Consider the following 20,620-nt stretch of genomic DNA (forward strand, 5'->3'; position numbering starts at 1 on the left):
GTTCGTGGTAATGAAAGAATATATCACCCAGTGCTACAGTGTGGCCATTAAAGTGTTTTTAGCTCTTACATAGTGTTCATATTCTACACCCTCACAGTATGTTCAGGGTTTAAGAATCTCTTCATAAAAGTGTCTATACCAGATGTTGAACCCCAGATGTGTTTAGAAAGCATCAATAGTGGATCTGACTGATCAATAAATGTGATTAAACCTTGATTCATGTTTCAGAGAGCAGAGAGAGTGTATTTTTTAGCTTTTACACCACTCATTTTAGGAGAAAAGGGTTCATTTCACTAAAAGACATGTCAAGTGTTAAGAGGTTTTGGATAATAATGGAGCTCTATGGCAGAGAGGAATAAGATATATCAGGCTTTACACACATGATATTTTGTAGTAGATCAATTCATTGTAGGTTTGGGATTTGTTGTAAATAAGAAAAATAAGATTTACGTTTGAAGATTGAACCATTGACGTTACACAGAGGTCAGAGGTCAGCTGCAAAAGAGCACTCAAGAGTCTCAGAAACCTGCCGTCTCACACACAAAAACGTCATAATCTCTCCTTCTCCGTCCTCTCTCCGCTACACAACACCACTTTTCTATTCCTCATCAGGGCCGCATTATTATTCCCTCCATCTTCACGAATAAAAGAGGTCGCAGCTGATTGAATCAGCTGCGCGGACGGACAGAAAGGGTCTACTCCCAACGATCATAATGAGCACTACGGTAAACATTCTCTAATCCAGTCCGCTCACAACACTGCGCTTCACTGGGCCTTCAAGAGAGCCACGTAATGAGGGAAGAGGGAGAGACGGCTGAGACCGGAGTACACATTCCCGTGGATCCTCGTCAAATATGTTTCCTCTCTACTTCAATGGCTCACTTATTACACTGAAGGAAAATAAGTAAATAAACAGGATTTCAGTGATGGGATATGTGTTTGTATTGGGACTCTGCACCCAAAACGGGGTTGCTCTATGCTTCTGTGAGGCTTTACAGATAATAATGAGGTACTGATTATGCTCTGACTTGCAATTTTTTTTAAAGGATTCAGAAGCTGGAAAGCCTTGCTGAAGTAATAAGCACAGATATTTATAGTGAAATGTGTTTTTTTGAGTTGGAATTACGAAACAGCTTAAAAAAAACGTCAACAAACCGTAGCGGAATAGTTCCGAATGAATGCGTGTAGTTAAATAACGGCCACGTGAACACTTTTAAATCCACATATTCTGCCCACACATGACACGAGATGTGTTAGAAACAATGATAGAGATGACACCCACGGACTCAAACATCGCATCAAGTGTTGACGTCAGCAGAACTCAAGTGTGTGACAGGTTTAGGATTGCAGTGGTGAGTGTGTATGTGTGTCTGTGTGGCTGCATGCATGCATGTGTGTGTGTGTGTGTGTGTGTGTGTGTGTGTGTGTTCAATGTCACATGTGAGTCAAAGCCCCTCATGCTGCTGGTACAGGAGGATGTGACAGTGGAGTGTGTGTGTGTGTGTGTGTGTGTGTGTGTGTGTGTGTGTGTGTGTGTGTGTGTGTGTGTGTGTGTGTGTGTGATGAAGCAGCACCCTCTTATATGCTGTGACTAACAGAGAAGTTGACCGTATACAACATGTATGTCTCTGAAGTGTGTGTTTGTGTGTGTGTGTGTGCGAGCATGCATGGTGCGTTTCTGTCCATTGACAGGTGTGACTCACAGTGTCCGTAGGTGGCTCGGAGTGTGTGAAAGCAACTCTTTTAAAAACGAAATTCGTGGTCAGCACAATTGAATCACTCCATCTTCAGCCATGCGCTTTCATTTCGTGTTCCGTGTGTGTGTGTATAAATAAACACACATATGTGCAGTGTTGTGAGAATATATGTGTGTGTGCATGACAGACGCAGTGTATCAGTCTTCATGCATGTAGGTCCACACATGGTGCAAAATATTCTAACATATATCTTTGCACAATATATGTGTGTGTGTGTGTGTATTATTTATGATACTCACATCATTCCTATTTTCTTTGAAGGTGTTGGACCATGCATGCTGAGAGAAAGTCTTCCAATCATCCTATTAACGTACAACGCAGGCTCAAAATACTCCTCTAGCCTTCGGTATGTGTACATGTGTGTATCCATGCATTCATTAACAATACCACATTCAGTGTACACACACACACACACACACACATATACACACACAGGATTTGGGTGCACGAGGTTCAGTAGTAAAAAAAAAAAAAAGGAAAACTCACAGCATTCATGTCGATGCCGTTGGTGTAGGACCAGGCGTGTTGGAAATACTCCTCCAGCCTCTGCCGGAGCGGGTTGGGGATCTGGTGGAAGCGGATGAACTCCCTGACTCTCAGCATCTGGGTGTGGTAGCGGGCCGTCCCTGAGTACAGCCGCTGGATGATGGCTGACACGTTCCCAAAGATGCTGGCGTACATCAGGGCTAGTGGGGGAGAGAGATGGGGCGGAGCGGGAGAGAGGATTTAGAAGTGTGTGAGAAAGGTGGAAACAAGGGTATATAACGTACACTTTATGTAACAGAGAGTATAGAGTCACGGTGGCAGCACAAACTTTAATATGACCTGACATATTTCCAGATGACTGTTGTTACATTTGACACCCTGGGGGGGTTGTGTTTGATATGTTTGTCAGTAGAGACGTGACAAAAGCAAGGCGAAAGGAAAGAGAAGAAATCGATAGAAAGAGAGAGGAAGCTTTGACAGCTGATGGCGTGATAATGGAGAATCTATCACATAAGCACTGCATAGGTATATAAATGAAACCGTAGGTGTCTTAGTGGTCATTAAGACTCAGCAAAGCTTTAATCATGTCTTAGTGATTGATTTGTAATTAAAAGGTGGCTTACAGGCATTTAAATCAGACCCTTTAAAACTAGCTTTTCTCTGACTAACAACACAGCAACTACATTAAATAGCTTGTAACCCTCCTGTTGTCCTCGGGTCAGTTTGGACCCAAAAATAAGGTATCATTTAATTTAAATGAGGCCTTTTGACTATAATTTCCAAGAATATGTGTCAAACCTGTGGTAATAAGGTGGAATGAAGTTGGTTAAAATGCACTAACATATAATTGGGTGATAATTTATACCGTATGCTTTATAAACAGTCAAACCAGACTGGGTCAATTTTGACTCAGGAGGACAAAATTAGCACAGTTGACAACAGAAGGGATAAAGTATGTTTGTAAGTATGTTAAAAGTGCTACAAAAAATGTGATAGTTAATGACTATTAAGATCCTTTCTATTATTTGTACTTGCCCTCTTGGTACCCTGGAGTCAAATTTGACCCGAGGACAGCAGGCATTAACTCTAAAAATGAGGTAAAGTTTCATTTAAATGACCATTTTGACCATAATTCCCCAAAATATGTGTAAAACTTGTGGTAATAACTTGGAATGAAGTTGGCTTAAAAGGTCTAACACATAATTGGGTGATCATTTTTAGCGTATGCTTTATAAACAGTCAAACTAGACCGGGCCAATTTGACCCTGGAGGACGAAAACAACATGATAATACATTCATTTATAAGTTCTGAAATACTTGTAGTCTTTGTCGTAGAGAGAAGAGCTCTTGTGACTCCTCTGATCAACTTAAGAATGAATCATTTCACACTTGTTTTTTCTCACGAGGTCAGTCCACTGGAGGACGGATACAGCAGTGATTTGATCTAACAGGGTTTTTATCTTTAGAGGACATGTATTGTTTTGTGTCATATCCTTCATGAGCGTTCCTGTTTTGTCCTGTTGGATCCTGCTAACCTTTCAACCTCTGTCAGCTCCCATCACTGTCTACATCGCCCACTGAAACTGTGTGTGTGTGTGTGTGTGTGTGTGTGTGTGTGTGTGTGTGTGTGTGTGTGTGTGTGTGTGTGTGTGTCACAAGGGAAACAATTGATCTCTGGCTCTTAGTATAAGTTTAACACTTCAATTCTACAGTACATACACAGTTCAATATATAATATTAACAATAGATAGATAGCTGACACTGGGGACTCTTTTCTGGGCTCAGATCTTGAGTTTGGAGGGTTTTGGAGGACTTCAATAATTGAACATGCCTCAGTTCATTTTTCGGGCTAAGCAAAATGCTACATTGCCTGCAGTTTGCCTTTGCAATGCAAAATCTATGTCATACATTTCTGTGCTTCTTGAGAGCATTTATGATGGATGTCTTGATTATTCTAGGGTCTATTATGTAGATTATTCATTAATATGAATGACTTGTTTTATAACAAAGAAGCATTGATTAGTTTCTGGAAACTATTTTTTAAATGTCATACTCATTTTGTCATCCTATGTTTTTGCTGATCAATAGTCCAGGGCTTCAGCAGACTGCAGAGGTAATTACTGTGTGGAGAGGAAGTGAAGTTGATAAGCATGAGGGGATATTACAGTCCCTGCTGATGGATTTTATTAAGCTATCAGAGGATATTTTAGAATATAAAAAAATATGATCTATGGCTTTGCCCTGCTCTTTAAACTATAAGAGCAGCGGTGCATGAGAGAAGAAAAACAACACTTTAGTGATTTATAACTTCCCAGTCGTCTCGTTGACACTGTCTGGTGTACAGTAGCTCCCTGCTGTGCTGACTACAGTCTGCACAACATGTTCAGTAATAGCTGGGAAAAGGAGGATCCTGTGCAGTGGCCTAACAAAATCCAGTCACGTTCATCTCAACTTGAATCCATTTCTTTTTATGTAAAAGAAGGAATGAAGAACACTTGGGATGTGTTATCTTTGTCATTATTACAAGTGACCTTTGATACGATCATATCTCTTTCTCTTTTAATAACCACTAAAAAAACAGGAGCATTTCTTTGTAATCTTGCAACAATTCAAATGAGTCAGTATGAACTTTATTTAAGATTAGAACTAATGCAAAGCAAAGATGTTTATCAGTTAAAGGAGTCCATTTGGGGAATATACATATATTTTAAAAATATTTTAAAATAAGATGATTAACAAATATAAAATTATTATTGTATGTATGCATTTTGTAATATATTTTGTTATGTATATGAACCTTTATACTTTTGGATACATATATAACCATGCAAGTACATAAGGGAAATATGTGTATGTGTGTTTTTTCACTGTGCTATTATATGTGCATTATGTATATATTATTATAAATGTGTTATGTATGTTATTGCATAGGGATCTATTCAAAAGACTAACCTATCAAAGGGTGTGCAAGGGAAGATAAAAAGATTGTTCAAATACTTTCCTCCACCCAGGTCTGATACCATGCAGCAGTTACTTTAACCCTAATTATAAGTACTTACAGCCAATAAGCATAACACATATGGAGAAGATCTTCTCAGAGTTGGTGTTGGGAGACACATTTCCAAACCCCACACTGGTCAGACTGCTGAAGGTGAAGTACAGAGCCGTGACGTACTTGTCTTTGATGGAGGGTCCTGAGCCTGGAGTGGAAGATTACAGTTACATCTAACCAGTAGAGATAATACCACCAAAAAATGTTTCTAACCAGTATGAACACTACAGTGTTTTTAGTCTCAGTACCTGGGACGGTACCGTTAAAGTGTTTACCCAACTGGTCCCCCAGTGTGTGGAGCCAGCCGATTGAACCGTTTCTCTCTACACTGCCAATGGCATACCTGGGGAAAATGAAGGCAGTTAACAATATGAGCATTCTGTACCATACAGTAACATTTTTTAACCCTCCTGTTGTCTTCCCATCCACTTTTGTCCTCCTGGGTCAAAATTGACCTGGCTTGGTTATAGGCTAGGTGATAAATTATCACCCAATTCTGTGTTAGACCTTTTTATCCAACTTCATTCCAACTTATTTTTTTTTGAAATGATGGTCAAAACGCCTCATTTAAATGCAAGTATACCTAATTTTTGGGAAGTTTAAGAGGATGTAGCTACAGTTGGTAGTTGAACACATATAAGATACACCAAATTGATTTTCAAACACATCACCTGTAGTCGAAAGAAGATGAACTTGGAATGAGATGCTGTTGTACTTGCTTGACAACACAAAGCAATACAAAGCATGAGAAACTCTTTGTATTCCTTCTGTTGTCATTGGGTCAATTTTGACCCAGGAAGACAACATGAATGAAATCAGAAATGAGGTATGGTTTCATTTAAATGAGGCCTATTGATCATAACTTCCAAAAAATTTGGTGTAAAACATGAGGTAATAAGTTGGAATGAAGTTGGGTCTGAAAGGGTCTAACACAGAAATGGGTGATAATGTATACCTTATGCTTTATAAACAGTCACTTTTGACCCGGCAGGACAAGAGCTGCACAGTTGACAGGAAAACAACAGGAGGGGGTATTGAAGTTGAGAACGTTGGCCCTATGAAAGCACAAGTGTCATCCATCTCTATAAATCTTTATCTGCTTCAGCAGACAGTGTGACGGTGTCGTACCAGATGCAGGCCAGCCAGTGAGCGATGAGGGCGAAGGTGCACATGAGGAGGAAGAGGACAGCCGCGCCGTACTCCGAGTAGCGGTCCAGTTTTCTGGCTACGCGGACCAATCGCAGGAGACGAGCTGTTTTCAGCAGACCAATCAGAGTGGTGGTCTGATGGGAGAGAAGTCGAGATAAGGTATCGTTTAAAGCACGGCGGAAACAAAGTCCCCGGGCTCTGATATCGCCTCACACCGCTCCCATCTGCTGTCACCCTGTCTCACCCACACACACACACACACACACACACACACACACACACAGGTGGAGCAGCCACGGCCGTGCTGTGCAGGTGGTAAATCCTGACTCCCATTCATTACTTTGGGCTGTCTACTCCCTCGACTTTCTACTTGTATTCAGCAGGCCCCCTCCATGTCCATACAACAAATAAATAACAGGCCGATTACTGCGCTGGCACTGAGCCTAGTCTATCTCTCTCTCTCTCTGTGTGTGTGTGTGTGTTTGTGTGTGTTTGTGTCCACACAGTAAATAATAATTTTCTGCCGAAGAAAATCTCCATTTTCTTGGCTCAGAGGCTCTTTCGGACAGCATCAATGAAGTGAACCTCGGCGAAGTTTCCCCCCCAGGCAGTGTTTGACTGTCGAAGAGTTTCCTCATTCATCATTTTTGACTCGGCCGGTGTCTTAATGACCATAAATAACATTGGTTCTCAAGTAGCACTTACTCTGCCGATTGAATTACCCCCAGCCTGAGCTGCTGCGTAGAGGGATTCTATCAACCTCGGCCTCAGTGGTTTTCATCCTCGTTATGAGCAAAGTATCCTCAGAGGGTTTCTCTCTCATTCCCATCCCCCCCCCCCTCTTCCTTTCACTTCCACCTTTTCCCCCAGACACCCACTTCCCTTTCATTTAACCCAAGTTTGACCCATTTTAACATTTTAAATCAACACAAACACTCTACATAACATCTTTAAGCCTGAAATGTGATGACTTTTTCTAAATGAAAACATTTCAAAATGATTTATTTTTATTGCAGCTGGTATACATGTTAAAGGTTATCATGAAACCTACCATTCAAATGTTGCATCATTCATTTTCAATAAATTAACAAATAATTATGGTTGCTATGGTATCGCTTTAGATGTACTATCATAATATAGTGTGATTGTGAAAGTATTTTTACACCATAAACTAATAGTGTCAAACCAAAAGAAAACATGAATGCAAAATACATTAATGAATGAATTATACTGAAGCCAGGTCAGAATATGAACAGTATGTAAGGGTTAAACCTGAAGTGCAAAACGTCTGTCGCCCCCTACTGGCTATGAGAGTAAATAGTAGTAACCTGGATGTAACTCCAGTTCTATGATCAGCATCACAACTACTGCAAAATGACTTGTTTCATTATCAGAATTTGATCCATTTTGTCTGATAACATTTGGAAAGTCTAGAAGAGCGTCATTTTTAAACTATTCTATTCCCTCAAGTTAGTGAAGGTTAAACCAGAAGTGTCCGGTGCCCTCTCTAACTCTGGCAAACCAATCATTGCTGTTTGATATGAAACGCATCACTACTGATTCACCTGTGTGGCAACGTCACCATAGAGTTAAAAACTCAGTATACTGTGAAATACAGAGAGGCGAAAGGCTTAATCAACATGGTGTGAACTCATTTGGCAAGGGCTTGAATGTAATTGACATTCATTTATATGTGAAAGAGCCACACTCCAGCTTTACAATCTGAAGTGATTGAAAAACACCTCCATCACTTCATTCTTCAATCATTCAACACACCTTCAACTATCGGGGAGTGGAGTTAACCATGATGTAGTGTGTCACTGCATGTTTCTGTTAAACACTGAGTTTATTGGGGATGTTACTGAGGATTCTTTTCATTATTGTATAACCTTTTATCATTTGATGCCATTTGAAAGTGAGTTTTTAAGTGAGAGTTTTTAACACAAGGGCAAAAGCTGAGCAGTAAATGCACTTTGTTGACTATCTTCACTGTGTGTCAGCATTAATTGACTTCAGGTTTAAACTGTTTGATGTTCTCAACTGAAAAAGAAAGTTGCTTGTGTTTTTTTCCTGTCTTGACTGAGTTATATGATGCTGTATTTTCTTTTTAGATGCCTGTTTTTGATTTTGTTGGTTGAAAGAAAAGTTTTGAGAAGAGAAAACCTTCTGGAGCATTTGCTGGAATGAATATCAGAGCGTGGTTTTGAAGTTATGATCACAGATCCGTGGAGAACAACTTTAAATGTGCAGATTATTTTCACAATTCAGTGATAAATCCATAGTCAATTATGTTTTAAAACTTACATACTGTTCATATTCTGACTCATAATTAGTCTCCACACCAATTCACATTCATAAATTCCCCATCAGTCAATAAGACATGTTTGATTAATCTTATGGAGAAAAGTCAAATCAGAGAAGTCTTCAAACTGGAGAAGAAGAAACCAAATCGTATTTAAATGATCGATCGAAGATTAAAATGATGCGTTGATAAAGTAGTCGACTCATAGTTTCAGCTCTGGTGTTTTTCTGCACTCAGCTGTGTGTGTCACGTAAGGCAGACACGTGTTATTTTGATGCTCCGCCGCAGCCGACTGCAAATCAACTTCCCCACGGAGACAATTAAAATATGAAAAAAAAAAAAAAAAAAACACCTCTGCCTCTCTTTCTTCCTCTTATTCCCTGTCTCCCACCTCCGACTCCCTCCTCCCCTCCTCCCCACCCCTCTCTTTGTATCCCTCTGTTTGTTATCTCCTGTTTACTCCGTCAGATAAAGAACACCGGCTTAGACGGCAGACGCAACAAACAATGTTTCTCTCCTGGCAAATTCTCTGTGGTGTATATTTGCCATTCTTCCTTCTTTTTTCTTCACCGATCCTCCCTCCTTCCCTCCCTCCCTCCATCATGACATACCTCCTCTCCGCTGCGGTAGATGAGCAGGTCAAAGGGAATGGCGGCCACCATGTCAATGAGGAACCAGCCTTTGAAGTAGTGGACGGCGATACGCATTGGGTGGCTCACCACCTCATCGTTAGTGTTCACATAGGTCGTCCTGAGAGGAAGAGAGAGAGCATAATATCAAGAGTGGTGAACAAAAAAAGTTGATGCAACTACAACTACCATCATTTCCACTAATCCTACTACTTTTACAACCAGCTCTAATAACAGATTATTAAGCACAGAGAACTGGATTTGAGTATTACACTAAGACTCATTTGACCACAGACAGTGTTCCAGCTGTTTGTACAACAACAACAATCAAATGACTCTGCTACAGCTGTTAATACAGCTGTTAATGGTGCTACCGTGTGTCTCACTTCACACCTGAAGTTGATGAGGATATCGATAATGAACATAATATCCACGATGAGGTCCACCACGTTGAGAGGAGAGCAGTAACCGCAGTTCTGCAAGGATGTTTCTTCCTGAGAGGAGAGGAGGAGGAGGAGAGGAGAGAAAAGAGGAGAGAGGGAGAGGTATTAAGTGGAAAGAAGGATGTAGAACAGAATAGAGAAAAACAGACAGGAGAGGAGAATTATAACCTAATGCTCTAAAAATAGAACACTTCTGTGTGACTAGCTCCTTCAAAATGGCTTTGCATACAGTATGTGTTTTACAGTATAGCCACATCATGAAGAGGTGGAAACAGAAACAGAGCTTTCAGCAGGTGAAGAGAGGAGAAGAAGACATAAATCAACAGTAAACAACACAGACTTTGTTATTTCACAATGATTCTAAGCAACAGCATCTACATTTATTTAGTGTGACTTTTCAGCGCTGTGGTAATCCGTGCGCGATGTCGCCTTATTTATCACATTTTGCCGGCAGAGCCCCGTTGTTTTCTGTTTATTTGTTGCAGAGAGCAGAGTGGGTATGCAAAGATGCTGCTGATGAATATCTCCTGTAGCTGATGTGCTTTACAGATGTGATTTAAGATAAGATAAAGTAAGATAATCCTTTATTAGTCCCACCATGGGGACATTTACAGCAAAGCGGAGAGCAAAAATAGAAAGAGCATCAATAAAAGTAAGCAATAAATAATAAGCAATTAAACAAGCAATAAGAACAATTGGGGGAAAAACATAGTAACAGTGTATACAAGAGAAATATAGGTCTAGATATGGTGTTGGTACATATTATATTGGTGGAAAGGTTGATCATGTTATTAAAATGGAGCTTGATCCAGTTAATCAAAAAAACCAATCAGAAGATGAGGAATGATAACACCGTATAGCTATTAATGTAATTATATTTCAGGTACTTGAGCTCACAATGTCCAACAAGCGGCTTACACAGACATGACATGATGGCATGTAGAGTTTCAAGATTCTCTAAAACCACAATTTTACTTGATTTGAGCCACTCTGGAGAATCTAAAAGCCATGTCAGTAGATATGGGTCAAATTTGACCCAGTACTGGTACAACGTTTCTAAATATTTGAATTTTTGTGTATTTTGGGACACTTTAGGAAAAGTCATCAAATGTCTGGGTAAAAGAAAACGACATTTGGGTTTTTTTACAACTGTCAAATGTCAAAAAGTTTTACCTGGAAAGTATGTAAGGGTTGTTATGGAGAATTTGTTTGCAAAGGGGTTAACCTCAGCAGTGGAGAGTTGTGGTGGCATCATGCATCAGACTGATGTATTGATAATACTTTGATTCTTGTATTGCTTGTAACCAGAGAAGTTAACTCTTCCTTTGAGATAAACTGAGTATTGGTCTAATCATTCAGCAGCAGGCTTATCATAACCGATTGTAACCATAATCTGGACCCACCTGATCATCTAGGAGGAAGGCGGCTGAGTATGGAGTCAGGATGGCGGTGTAGATGACCAGCAGCAGGATGAGCCAGTCCCACACCGCCTTGAAGGGGCTGTAGTGCAACACTGTCCACTTGTGGATGCGAGGAGCCTGGAGCTTGTACTCTGGCAACACATCTGCACCCAGAGACAGCACCTGAGTAGACAGAGGAGAGGACCGATCAGACATTGAATAGGAGGAGGCAGAGACGAAAGGATGAAAGGATGAAATAAGGAGAAAATGTGAAGTAAAAAGAGAGAAGAGAGACTGAACGCTGTATCATCGTAAGACATGAAGCAGTAGTGTGGTAGAAAATGAGTTGGCAAACATGCAAACTGCGCACACACACACACACACATTTGCACATGGCCTATAGCAGCTGCATGAAATATACATAGATTCCCATGACGTGTGTGTAGTGCAGTAGCTACAATAACAGCAATAGAGCCAGCGTCCACTGAGGATGATGAGAGCTGTTCTGAAGGTGCTGACCCTCTTAAGGTAACCCTCCCAGCATGATAGCCCCCCCCCCCCCACACACACACACTCACAGACTTCAACATATGCAAATACACAACAATGAATAGATGTATGCATATAAACTCACACACCCCGATTCCAGTCACATCTTGTTTGCTCTGACACGTGAGCTTTGACTCAAAAGTGACTGCTTATAAGCATATTCCACACACACACACACACACACACACACACACACACACACACACACACACACACGCACACACACATTAAAACACAAACACACACCAGGAATAAAATGTCGGATATTACCGGTGCATTTCTAAGTAGCTTTACTCTCAGTAATGTATTCCAGTGTCTGCTCTGCACTCGGTCCGGGTGAGAGCAGGAATGAATCAGTATAAAGAAGCATTAGCACGGCCAGCTTTGTGTCTCCGCCTAATAGAATCACACAGAGAACGGCAGAAGCTCTGCTGCCAAGTTTCAAAAGCAAAGACACGGAGGGGGGGAAAAAGAAAAGCGAGCGTCAGAATGCGAGTGACAGATCCACGAGTGAGTTTCGAGCGACTTTCAAGCACCGGGGCTGCTGTACTTGTGTGGATGTGTGCACCAGCAGACAATAGAGGGACTGGATGCAGGGATTGAATATAACATAAGGTGGCTTTTGCAAATGTGGCATCTATCACTTCATGTGTCACAAGGTCTCACTCATGTCAAAATATAATATAATGTAACAGCGCCAAGTATAGATTAAAAGTGAGTCATTTATCTCTCTGACAGCCTCTAAAAAAAAGAGCATCATAAGCTTTACAAAGATAGAATATCATTATAATGCAGCCAGAGAGCATTAGAGAAGTTACACATTTTAATTGGGTTATTTCTGTACTCCAACACATCGGCTTTAAAATCAAACAGTAAGTATGAGGTTACAAGTGTTTATATGCATACCAGATGAATAGTGTTGCCCCCTTTTATGCATAACCTCACAGTTTTATGGAAGAATAAATGAAAGGAATGAATCAGCTAAAACAATGAAGATTAATGCAAAAATGAGAAGTGGTGATATTTTATATTTGGCTGCAGTCTCTGACCCACAGACATCATCAGACTACTGTTGTCTTCATGTTGACAGTCCTGGGTCAAAACTGACCCGGTTTGTTTTACTGTTTATAATGAAACTTTATTCAACAAGTTCAGAGAAGTTTGAATAATTTCTCTAATTTGATGACAGTTAAATTAAAAAAAGGAACTTATAATCAAAAGAGAAACTCAATTTAGACCCGTGTAAATATTCATTAACAAGTTTTTGATTATTGGAAACTTGCCACTGACCCACATACTGTATCATATAGGGTTGTACTGCATATTGCTTTAGATCATTTTTCTATGAAAGGTTTTAAATGTATTTGAATGTTTCTTGTATGTTTACATGTTTATCTGTCTGGATGTTGTGCTGCAACCACATTTCCCAATATGGGTTCTTAATAAAGACTGAACTGTGTTTTCTATCTCTGTATATACTGCTTGCCACCTCTGACCCACTCTGTAAGACAAATGTCCTTTGTGCAAATGTCAACACGCATATCTCCTCTGCTTGTAAGAAGATGTCACAGCTCTTCAAAATGTTAAAGAACAAACATTTGCCGTTAGCTCGGCGCAAAGATTGCAGTGCGGCGGTGCCGCTTTTCCAACAGACACATTTGTATGCAGGTAGAGTTGACCATCAGACTGACTGACTTCCAACACGATCTCCGGAGATGGGTGTGTGTGTGTGTGTGTGTGTGTGTCAGAGGATAAAAAAGGACAGTGAGAGTACAACATAAATCAATAAAATAAAGTCCAGTTTTTGATTGAGATGTAATACTGAGTCCTCTATTCCCTGATGTCAAACATGTGCTTATGATTCTTCCCTCACCTCTGTGTTTTTATTTCGATTTACTCCATTTATCTTTTATCAGTGTTTACTCCTCTTTCTCTCGTTCTTGTTTCTTCCTGCCCTCCCCTTGACCTTCTTCTATTTTCCTGCCTCTACGGGTCATCTGTTTGTCCAGCGATGCTTGTGCCACCTTTCCTCTCCTTCCCTATCACCATTCATCCTCCCTCCTGCCTCACCCTCCTTTCTTCTCTTGCGTGACAGGCCTGGTTTTTCATCCCCTCCGCCTCCCCCTCTCCCTCTCTCCCTCTCATTCACTCTCCATCTTCCTCTCTTTAACCCTCCGTCACCTTTCCTCCCTTGTACTTTCATTCTTCCCTCCCTCTCACTTTCATGTCACTTTCCCTTCTATTCCACTTTCTCTGGCTCAATGATTAAACCATCCATAAAACATCTGCTATATGAGGATCTGATATCCCTCATTCTCTAAGTATTTCCTTGGGAGTCGTTCTTTTAGATATAAAAATTTGGCAACCACGTGCTTGATATATTAAGGATGAGCACGAAATATTTCAGTGTTTATCCTCTCTGTAATTGAGCCAGCTGTCTCATATTTGAGCAGTGCTTTATAATTCTGGCTCCTTCAAGGGCTTTATTTTCAAGTTTTCATGTATTTCTTTATGCAAGTAAAATTACACAAAGAATACTTTGGTGTTTCTTTTCGGTTGTATGAATTATCAAATGGATAATGATCAAACTTTAATTATGAGATGATTTTAGTGTAATCTCTTTAAATTCTCCCTTGATCTAAACTGTCTATGTGTATATAGTAGTGTTTATGCTCTGTGTTGCTGTCCGTGGTGGTGGTGGTGGTGGTAATGGTAGTGGTGGTGGTGCTATGGTGGTGGTACGATAGTGGTGGTGGTGATAGTAATGGTAGTGGTGGTGGTGCTATGGTGGTGGTACGATGTTGGTGTTAAAGGTGGTGATGGTAGTGATGGTAGTGATGATGGTAGTGATAGTAATGGTAGTGATGGCGATGGTGGTAGTATGGTGGTGGTGGTATAGTGGTGGTGATGGTAGTAATGGTGGTGGTGGGGATGGTGATGATGGTGATGATGGTGATGGTGGTGATGGTAGTAATGGTGATGATGGTGATGATGGTGATGGTAGTAATGGTGGTGAGGGTGATGGTGGTGATGGTGATGGTGATGGTGGTGATGGTGATGGTGATGGTGATGGCGATGGTGGTGGTATGGTGGTGGTGGTATAGTGGTGGTGATGGTAGTGATGGTAGTAATGGTGGTGATGGTGATGGTGGTGATGCCGATGGTGATGGTGGTGGTGGTGGTGGTGGTGGTGGTGATGGTGGTGATGGTGATGGTGATGGTGGTGATGGTGATGGTGATAATTACTTACTACCACTATTATTATTACTTTACTTTTTATGATTCTATACATTAATTCTACAGCACCACCCCCAAACAATCACAGTAATTGATGTCAAAATCATTATTTATAATTTATCATTATAAATATAATCATGCATATGTGCCATGTAAAATGTAATGTTTGTTTTTTTAAATATTGTCTGTTCTTGTGTATTCTGTCTCAGTCATTGTTGTATCTATAAAGTCAGTTTTTATTGTTTGCACCAATAAAAAAACATCTATTTTCAGTATATAGATTATGTTGCTTTTAAAACTGCTTTCCAATAGTCGTCAAAAGGAACAAAAAAATAAAAAGATTCAAGCTTTTGTCATCTCATATTTTTTGGTAAAGACTTTCTATAAATGCTTCAGTGAATTTCTCCACCTGACTACACTGCAGTGTAACACAGCCAGTCCTCTGAGAGCAGGAAAATATGTGTGTGCGTGTGTGTATTGGTGAGATCGTGTGTAAATGGATTCACTTTTTACACACAGACTGACCCTGTCAGCCAGACAACCACTGCATCCTCCCACTTCTTCCTCTTCTTTTCCTTCCTTTCTTTTTTCTTTTCTTGCTTTAAGTTACAAAACCAAGCAAATCCTTCAGCGACTTCAACTTTCCAACTAGTGATTTCAAAGGAATCACCATCTGAACGTCAGATTATCCAAAAGACTCTGCTTATGGAGCTCGGTGTAAAGATCATCGGTTTCTTTGGGGTCTTCATGCATCAGTAGTCCTCAGTAAACTAAATGTCTGAGGGGCTGATCAGTGTTAGCAGCTGTGGGAACTTTGCAGAGCTTCTGTAAGCTGCCAATGAACTGCAGGCAGGGCCTCCGTCAGCTGTGTTTACCCCAAATCTGTTTATCATGTTTTTTAGTTCAACAGACACGGTCTCCAGAATAACACTGAGGATGTTAGAAAACGCACACAGTGTCTATCACAGTTATCAAGATGGGTCTTTTAAAGCATCGTCCTCTCTCCCACTGCTTGATATCGTTGCATTGTCATCACTTGCCTTTGATTACCGAGATTTGTTATGATTTTAACGATTTAGTTTTGCTGATATGTGAACCTGGCACTTCCTGTCATGCTGGCTTTGTGCTGCCATAACTCCCTATCGCATCAAGTCCTGCTCTTTGTTGTTTTCTGATCAAAGCATCACCTGCAATGGCACACTGGGGTGTCATTGTCCATGTTAGGTGAAAAAAAGTGAACGGATTAAAGAGAAACTTCAGGATTTTTCAACCTGGACCCTATTTTTATATCGTGTTGTGTCTAAGCGACTCAGGGGAGGAGAGTTTTTTTGAAATTGGTCCAGTATTGAGCGAGAGTGCTTCAGCTGTGTTCCTGCAACAACTCAAATTGGGTGAGATTTTGTGATGTTAGACACAATAACAGTCCCTGATTGAGTGAAAGGTAAAAAAAAATGTTTTATTGTATGGTCCTTCTCATAATGTAATTGTCAGACACTTATAAGAACGTTCTGAGCCTCTCAGTGGCAAAAACAAACATTATTGCCCCACTGGATTACATTGCATCCCATTTTACGGCTGCCAACTGACGCACTCTCGCTCAATACTGGACCTATTTCAAAAATTGTTGTCCCCATTAGTCACTTAGACATAAAAAGATGGGAAAACAGGGTCCAGGTTGAAAAACACAGAAGTTTCCCTTAATGTGATTTAGTGTGGTCTACTGTCTGCAGCTTTTCATTGGCAACATCTCACAAATTATCATCATTATCGTAGGTATGACAAGCAGATCTGTATCATGACACGCACACGTAACACACATCTGCATGAGCACACACACACTGACACCCATACAGTTCAGTCAAGTGCCCCTTTGAGTTGTGTGTGTCCCCCCCCCCTCCTGGAGTATCCTGTGGGTTATTTTTAGCCATCTGTGTGAAACTGGGAAAAAAAAAACGCCACGAGGGCCGTTGAAAGTGCAGATGTCGAGACACATTTAAGCGCAGATAGGGCAGAGTTGTGTTTTAGGACAGCGCCGGAGGGGGGGAGGACTCGGTGCGCCGGGAGGGGGGGAGTGGGGTGGGGGGGTCGGAGGTCGTCCGGCTGTGCTATCAAGATGATGTTCGTCTCGCTTCAATCCGGCGACATGCTGTTTCTTCCTCGTCGTCGGTCTTGCTGAGCGGAATCCCCCGGTCCGGCATCAGCGAGTTTCTTTGCACATCATCTTAGCTGGAGTTTGACATTTATCCCTGAAACTGATGGGATTTGCCTGGACTGCATGTGTCACACTGGGGTTGGGTCAGGAATTTTCTCCTTTGGCTGCCTGATTTAAAACTATTGAAAATTCATTAAATTAGATGTTGAATCAAAGTATAAATCAAAGTGTTGCTTAGTCTAGCGCAGCCTCACAATAAAGCTACAGGAAGACATAATTGGATTATTTTTCTCATTCAAGAGTCAAATTCAAATACAGGCCTTTAAGTTCAGGCTGTTCATTAAACTGATGAAGCGTCAAATCTACTTTATATGACACTGCATGTTTTAAACTGGCAGGAGAGCAGATAAGAAGACAAAAGGAAACAACTTATGACAAGTGATAAATCAAATTTAAACGAAAATGTCAGATACGTGGTTAAGCACCTGCATGCTTAACCATCAATACTGTCATATTCTCTTTATGTTCCGCCGTGTCACTTCTCATCAAAATGACAGTATAATAGAAGACTAATATAACAGGTTGAAATGTCTACTATTATTCAATTTGTTTTGCTTTAATGAGAAAGCGGGAATGATGAGAAAGACAAAAGGATGCATCTGGTCCCAGAGGCAGAGGGAGATGAGTATGTGGGCATCAAAAGATTTCTTATGATTAATGAAGCTGAAATGGCTGGAGAGTAAATACAACACAGAGGGAAATTAAAAGAAAGATGGTGAGATGGATTACTTCTTGATAAGATTTTGCTCCCTAAAAGTTTTTCTGTATAACTGACAAGAAAAGATAAAGTTTGTTTGAGAGGGAAATGAGCCGATATTATAAAGCAGCAGGAAGCAAGACGAGGTCACAGTATCGACTGTGGCTGAAACTCTGAAGGTGATGACTCACCTTTTTTTTTGCACGCAAAAAAAGTAGCAAACAGTAAAATAAAAAAGGGTGATGACTGCCACAGCCACTTTCATCATTAGTGTTCAATCAAATATTCTAACGGTGTAGGAGACCGAGCCACAGGCAGCTGCAGAGGTTCATACGGACGGGGTTTGCACACACACAGTGGCAACTTCAAAAACTAAGTGAAGTTGGAAGGTCAAAGTGACAGGAAACTAGTTTGTTATCTCTTGAGAGTTTGCAACAAAAGTGAAGGTTACCTTGTAAAAAGTTCCATTTCACAGGCAACTCACGACTTACAGAAAAATACTACTCAGGGCTAGGTATCTTTTAAAATATGATGATACCAGTACAGATCCATGTACCTTTAAAGTGATACTGATACCAATTGAGTACTTCATTCTATACCCATCATGTGAATAGAAGCATCCTCCACATCTAAAGGATTGGATTTTTAATGTCTTCAAATTATTAAGACTTTCAAACAATCACATGTCACATTAAAGCCAATAACACTTGCATTGATTGGCTGTGAGCAAGTCCATACAAATAGTCATATTTTCTAGCTCTGGGTGCAAAAAGGATTGAGTGCAGGTATCAGTGCAGGTAACATGGGAAATGTTTCAATACTACTTGGTAATGATTCATTTCGGTTGATACCTTAAAAGGCATTGAGTACCGATCACTATTACTAACTGGTGCAAGCATGGAGAACTTTTCTTTAGTAGGTATCAGACACAGTCACAAAACTTTCTTTAAAAAAAAAAAAAGGATGACCCAGCAACGCCTTTCACATCAGCTCTTTGTAGTCACGCTGTAGCTTTTATTAAACTTGACACCCTGCCTGTTGAAAAAACTTCGTGCAGGTCTTAGAGGGGAGCGGATGAAAAAAAAAGTGCACGGCATGAGGTTAACGGCAGCTGAAGGCAGTCAGGCAGCACGGGCCATCCATCTGCTTGGTAGGGGTGTGGATGGTTTTGGGAGGCTTCCATTTCTCACATTGTGTGAGATTCATTTGGCAGGGATGCTTGTGTAGAAGGGTGTAAACTTGAAGACAAACCCCCAAACAAAAAACAATTACAGTCGACAAATGGATATAGAAACTAAAAGAAGAAGAAAGAAACCACCTCTGAGCTCAGTTATAGTGATATTTTTAGCCAGACATTAATTATAATCTTCTCAATTGGCTCCTTGTTCCAATTTAAAATGAAGAGGGTTGTACCAAGGACATTTTAAATCAACTGTGTTCCAATGGCTCAAAGCATCAAGGGAGTGTTTGTCATATGAAAAGCCCTGTTCGCTTCCTGTGGTGTTGTATCAGTCCTGGGGAAATTTGTCTGGTTCAAAAGGTTTTAGATATGCTCAGTTTTGCTGTGAATGTGTGAAAGCTCATACACACATATATTATATTGGGTATCAGTATTGGGTTTGGTGGATGCCAGGAGAATGTTACCCGCCTGACTGCATTGTGCCGACTGTAAAGTTTGGTGGAGAAGGCATGGTGGTATGGGGTTGTCTTTCAGGCATTGGGCCAGGCCCTTAAGATCCACTGAAGGGAAATCTTAATTCCTCAGCATACCGAGACATTTTGTAGAATTCTTTGCTTCCAACTTTGTGGGAACAGTTTGGGGAGGGCCCTGTTCTGTTCCAGCATGACTGTGCCCCAGTGAACAAAGCAAGGCCCATTAAGACATGGTTGGGTGAGTTTGGTGTGGAGGAGTCCTGACCTCAACTCCATCGAACTCCTTTGGGATTGAACTAGAACGGAGATTGCCAGAGCCAGGCCTTCGAGTCCAATATCAGTACCTCAAAAATGCTCTGCTGGATGATTGGGCAAAAATGTCCACAGACACACTGGAAAATCTTGTGGAAGCCTTCCCAGAAGAGTGGAAACTTTCATAGCTACAAAGGCGGGACCAACTTCATATTAATGCCTACGGATGTAGAATCGGATGTCATAAAAGTTCCTGTAGGTGCAATGACCAGGTGTACCAATACATTTGTCCATATAGTGTAAGCAGATACACTCTTTTATAAACGTGGACACCATGCAACATGGGGTGGACATATGGTTTGAAAAAGAAGTGAAGGAGGATATCTGCGTCAAAGTAGAGAAACCATCCCCCACCTACAATGCTGTCCTTTCATCCCCTCCCAGGAGATTTAACAACCATTCACATGTGATAACTGCAACGACTGTCCTTTACACCCTGCCTCAGGTGACTCACACGACTCTAACATCTGTTGTCACAACAGCCAGAGCACTAATGAACCAAGTGGTATCACTGATCTTAATAATGACTCCACAGAGATTATATATCAGTGACTCTGTCAACAGTTACAGCTGAAGAAGCCCCTTGGATGAATGGTCTTCAAGTATCTACAACTACAAAGTCCAGTTGACCTCGATTCAACCTCCTTGGATAACCATCACCTGATGACTGAGAATCCTCACAGACTGTTTTCAATAAGAGATGAGTGGTTACCAACTGCCTTTTCTTATTCAGCATCACTAT

The 20,620-nt window shown here is 40.8% G+C and overlaps 1 protein-coding gene across 1 annotated transcript in view; it reads right to left on the reverse strand.

Moving 5' to 3' along the window:
* kcnh2b (potassium voltage-gated channel, subfamily H (eag-related), member 2b) overlaps window positions 1-20,620 on the reverse strand; it is a 275,121-nt gene that overhangs the window by 9,535 nt on the left and 244,966 nt on the right. Inside the window, exons 7-13 of the mRNA XM_062441120.1 lie at window positions 11,222-11,401; window positions 9,769-9,869; window positions 9,358-9,496; window positions 6,424-6,578; window positions 5,544-5,638; window positions 5,303-5,443; window positions 2,244-2,443 (exon numbers count right to left, since the gene is read on the reverse strand). Coding sequence (XP_062297104.1) covers window positions 2,244-2,443; window positions 5,303-5,443; window positions 5,544-5,638; window positions 6,424-6,578; window positions 9,358-9,496; window positions 9,769-9,869; window positions 11,222-11,401 — 1,011 coding nt within the window. The remainder of the gene's footprint in view (window positions 1-2,243; window positions 2,444-5,302; window positions 5,444-5,543; window positions 5,639-6,423; window positions 6,579-9,357; window positions 9,497-9,768; window positions 9,870-11,221; window positions 11,402-20,620) is intronic.

The sequence above is a fragment of the Scomber scombrus genome, chromosome 20 (genome assembly GCF_963691925.1).
Source record: "Scomber scombrus chromosome 20, fScoSco1.1, whole genome shotgun sequence".
NCBI lineage: Eukaryota > Metazoa > Chordata > Actinopteri > Scombriformes > Scombridae > Scomber > Scomber scombrus.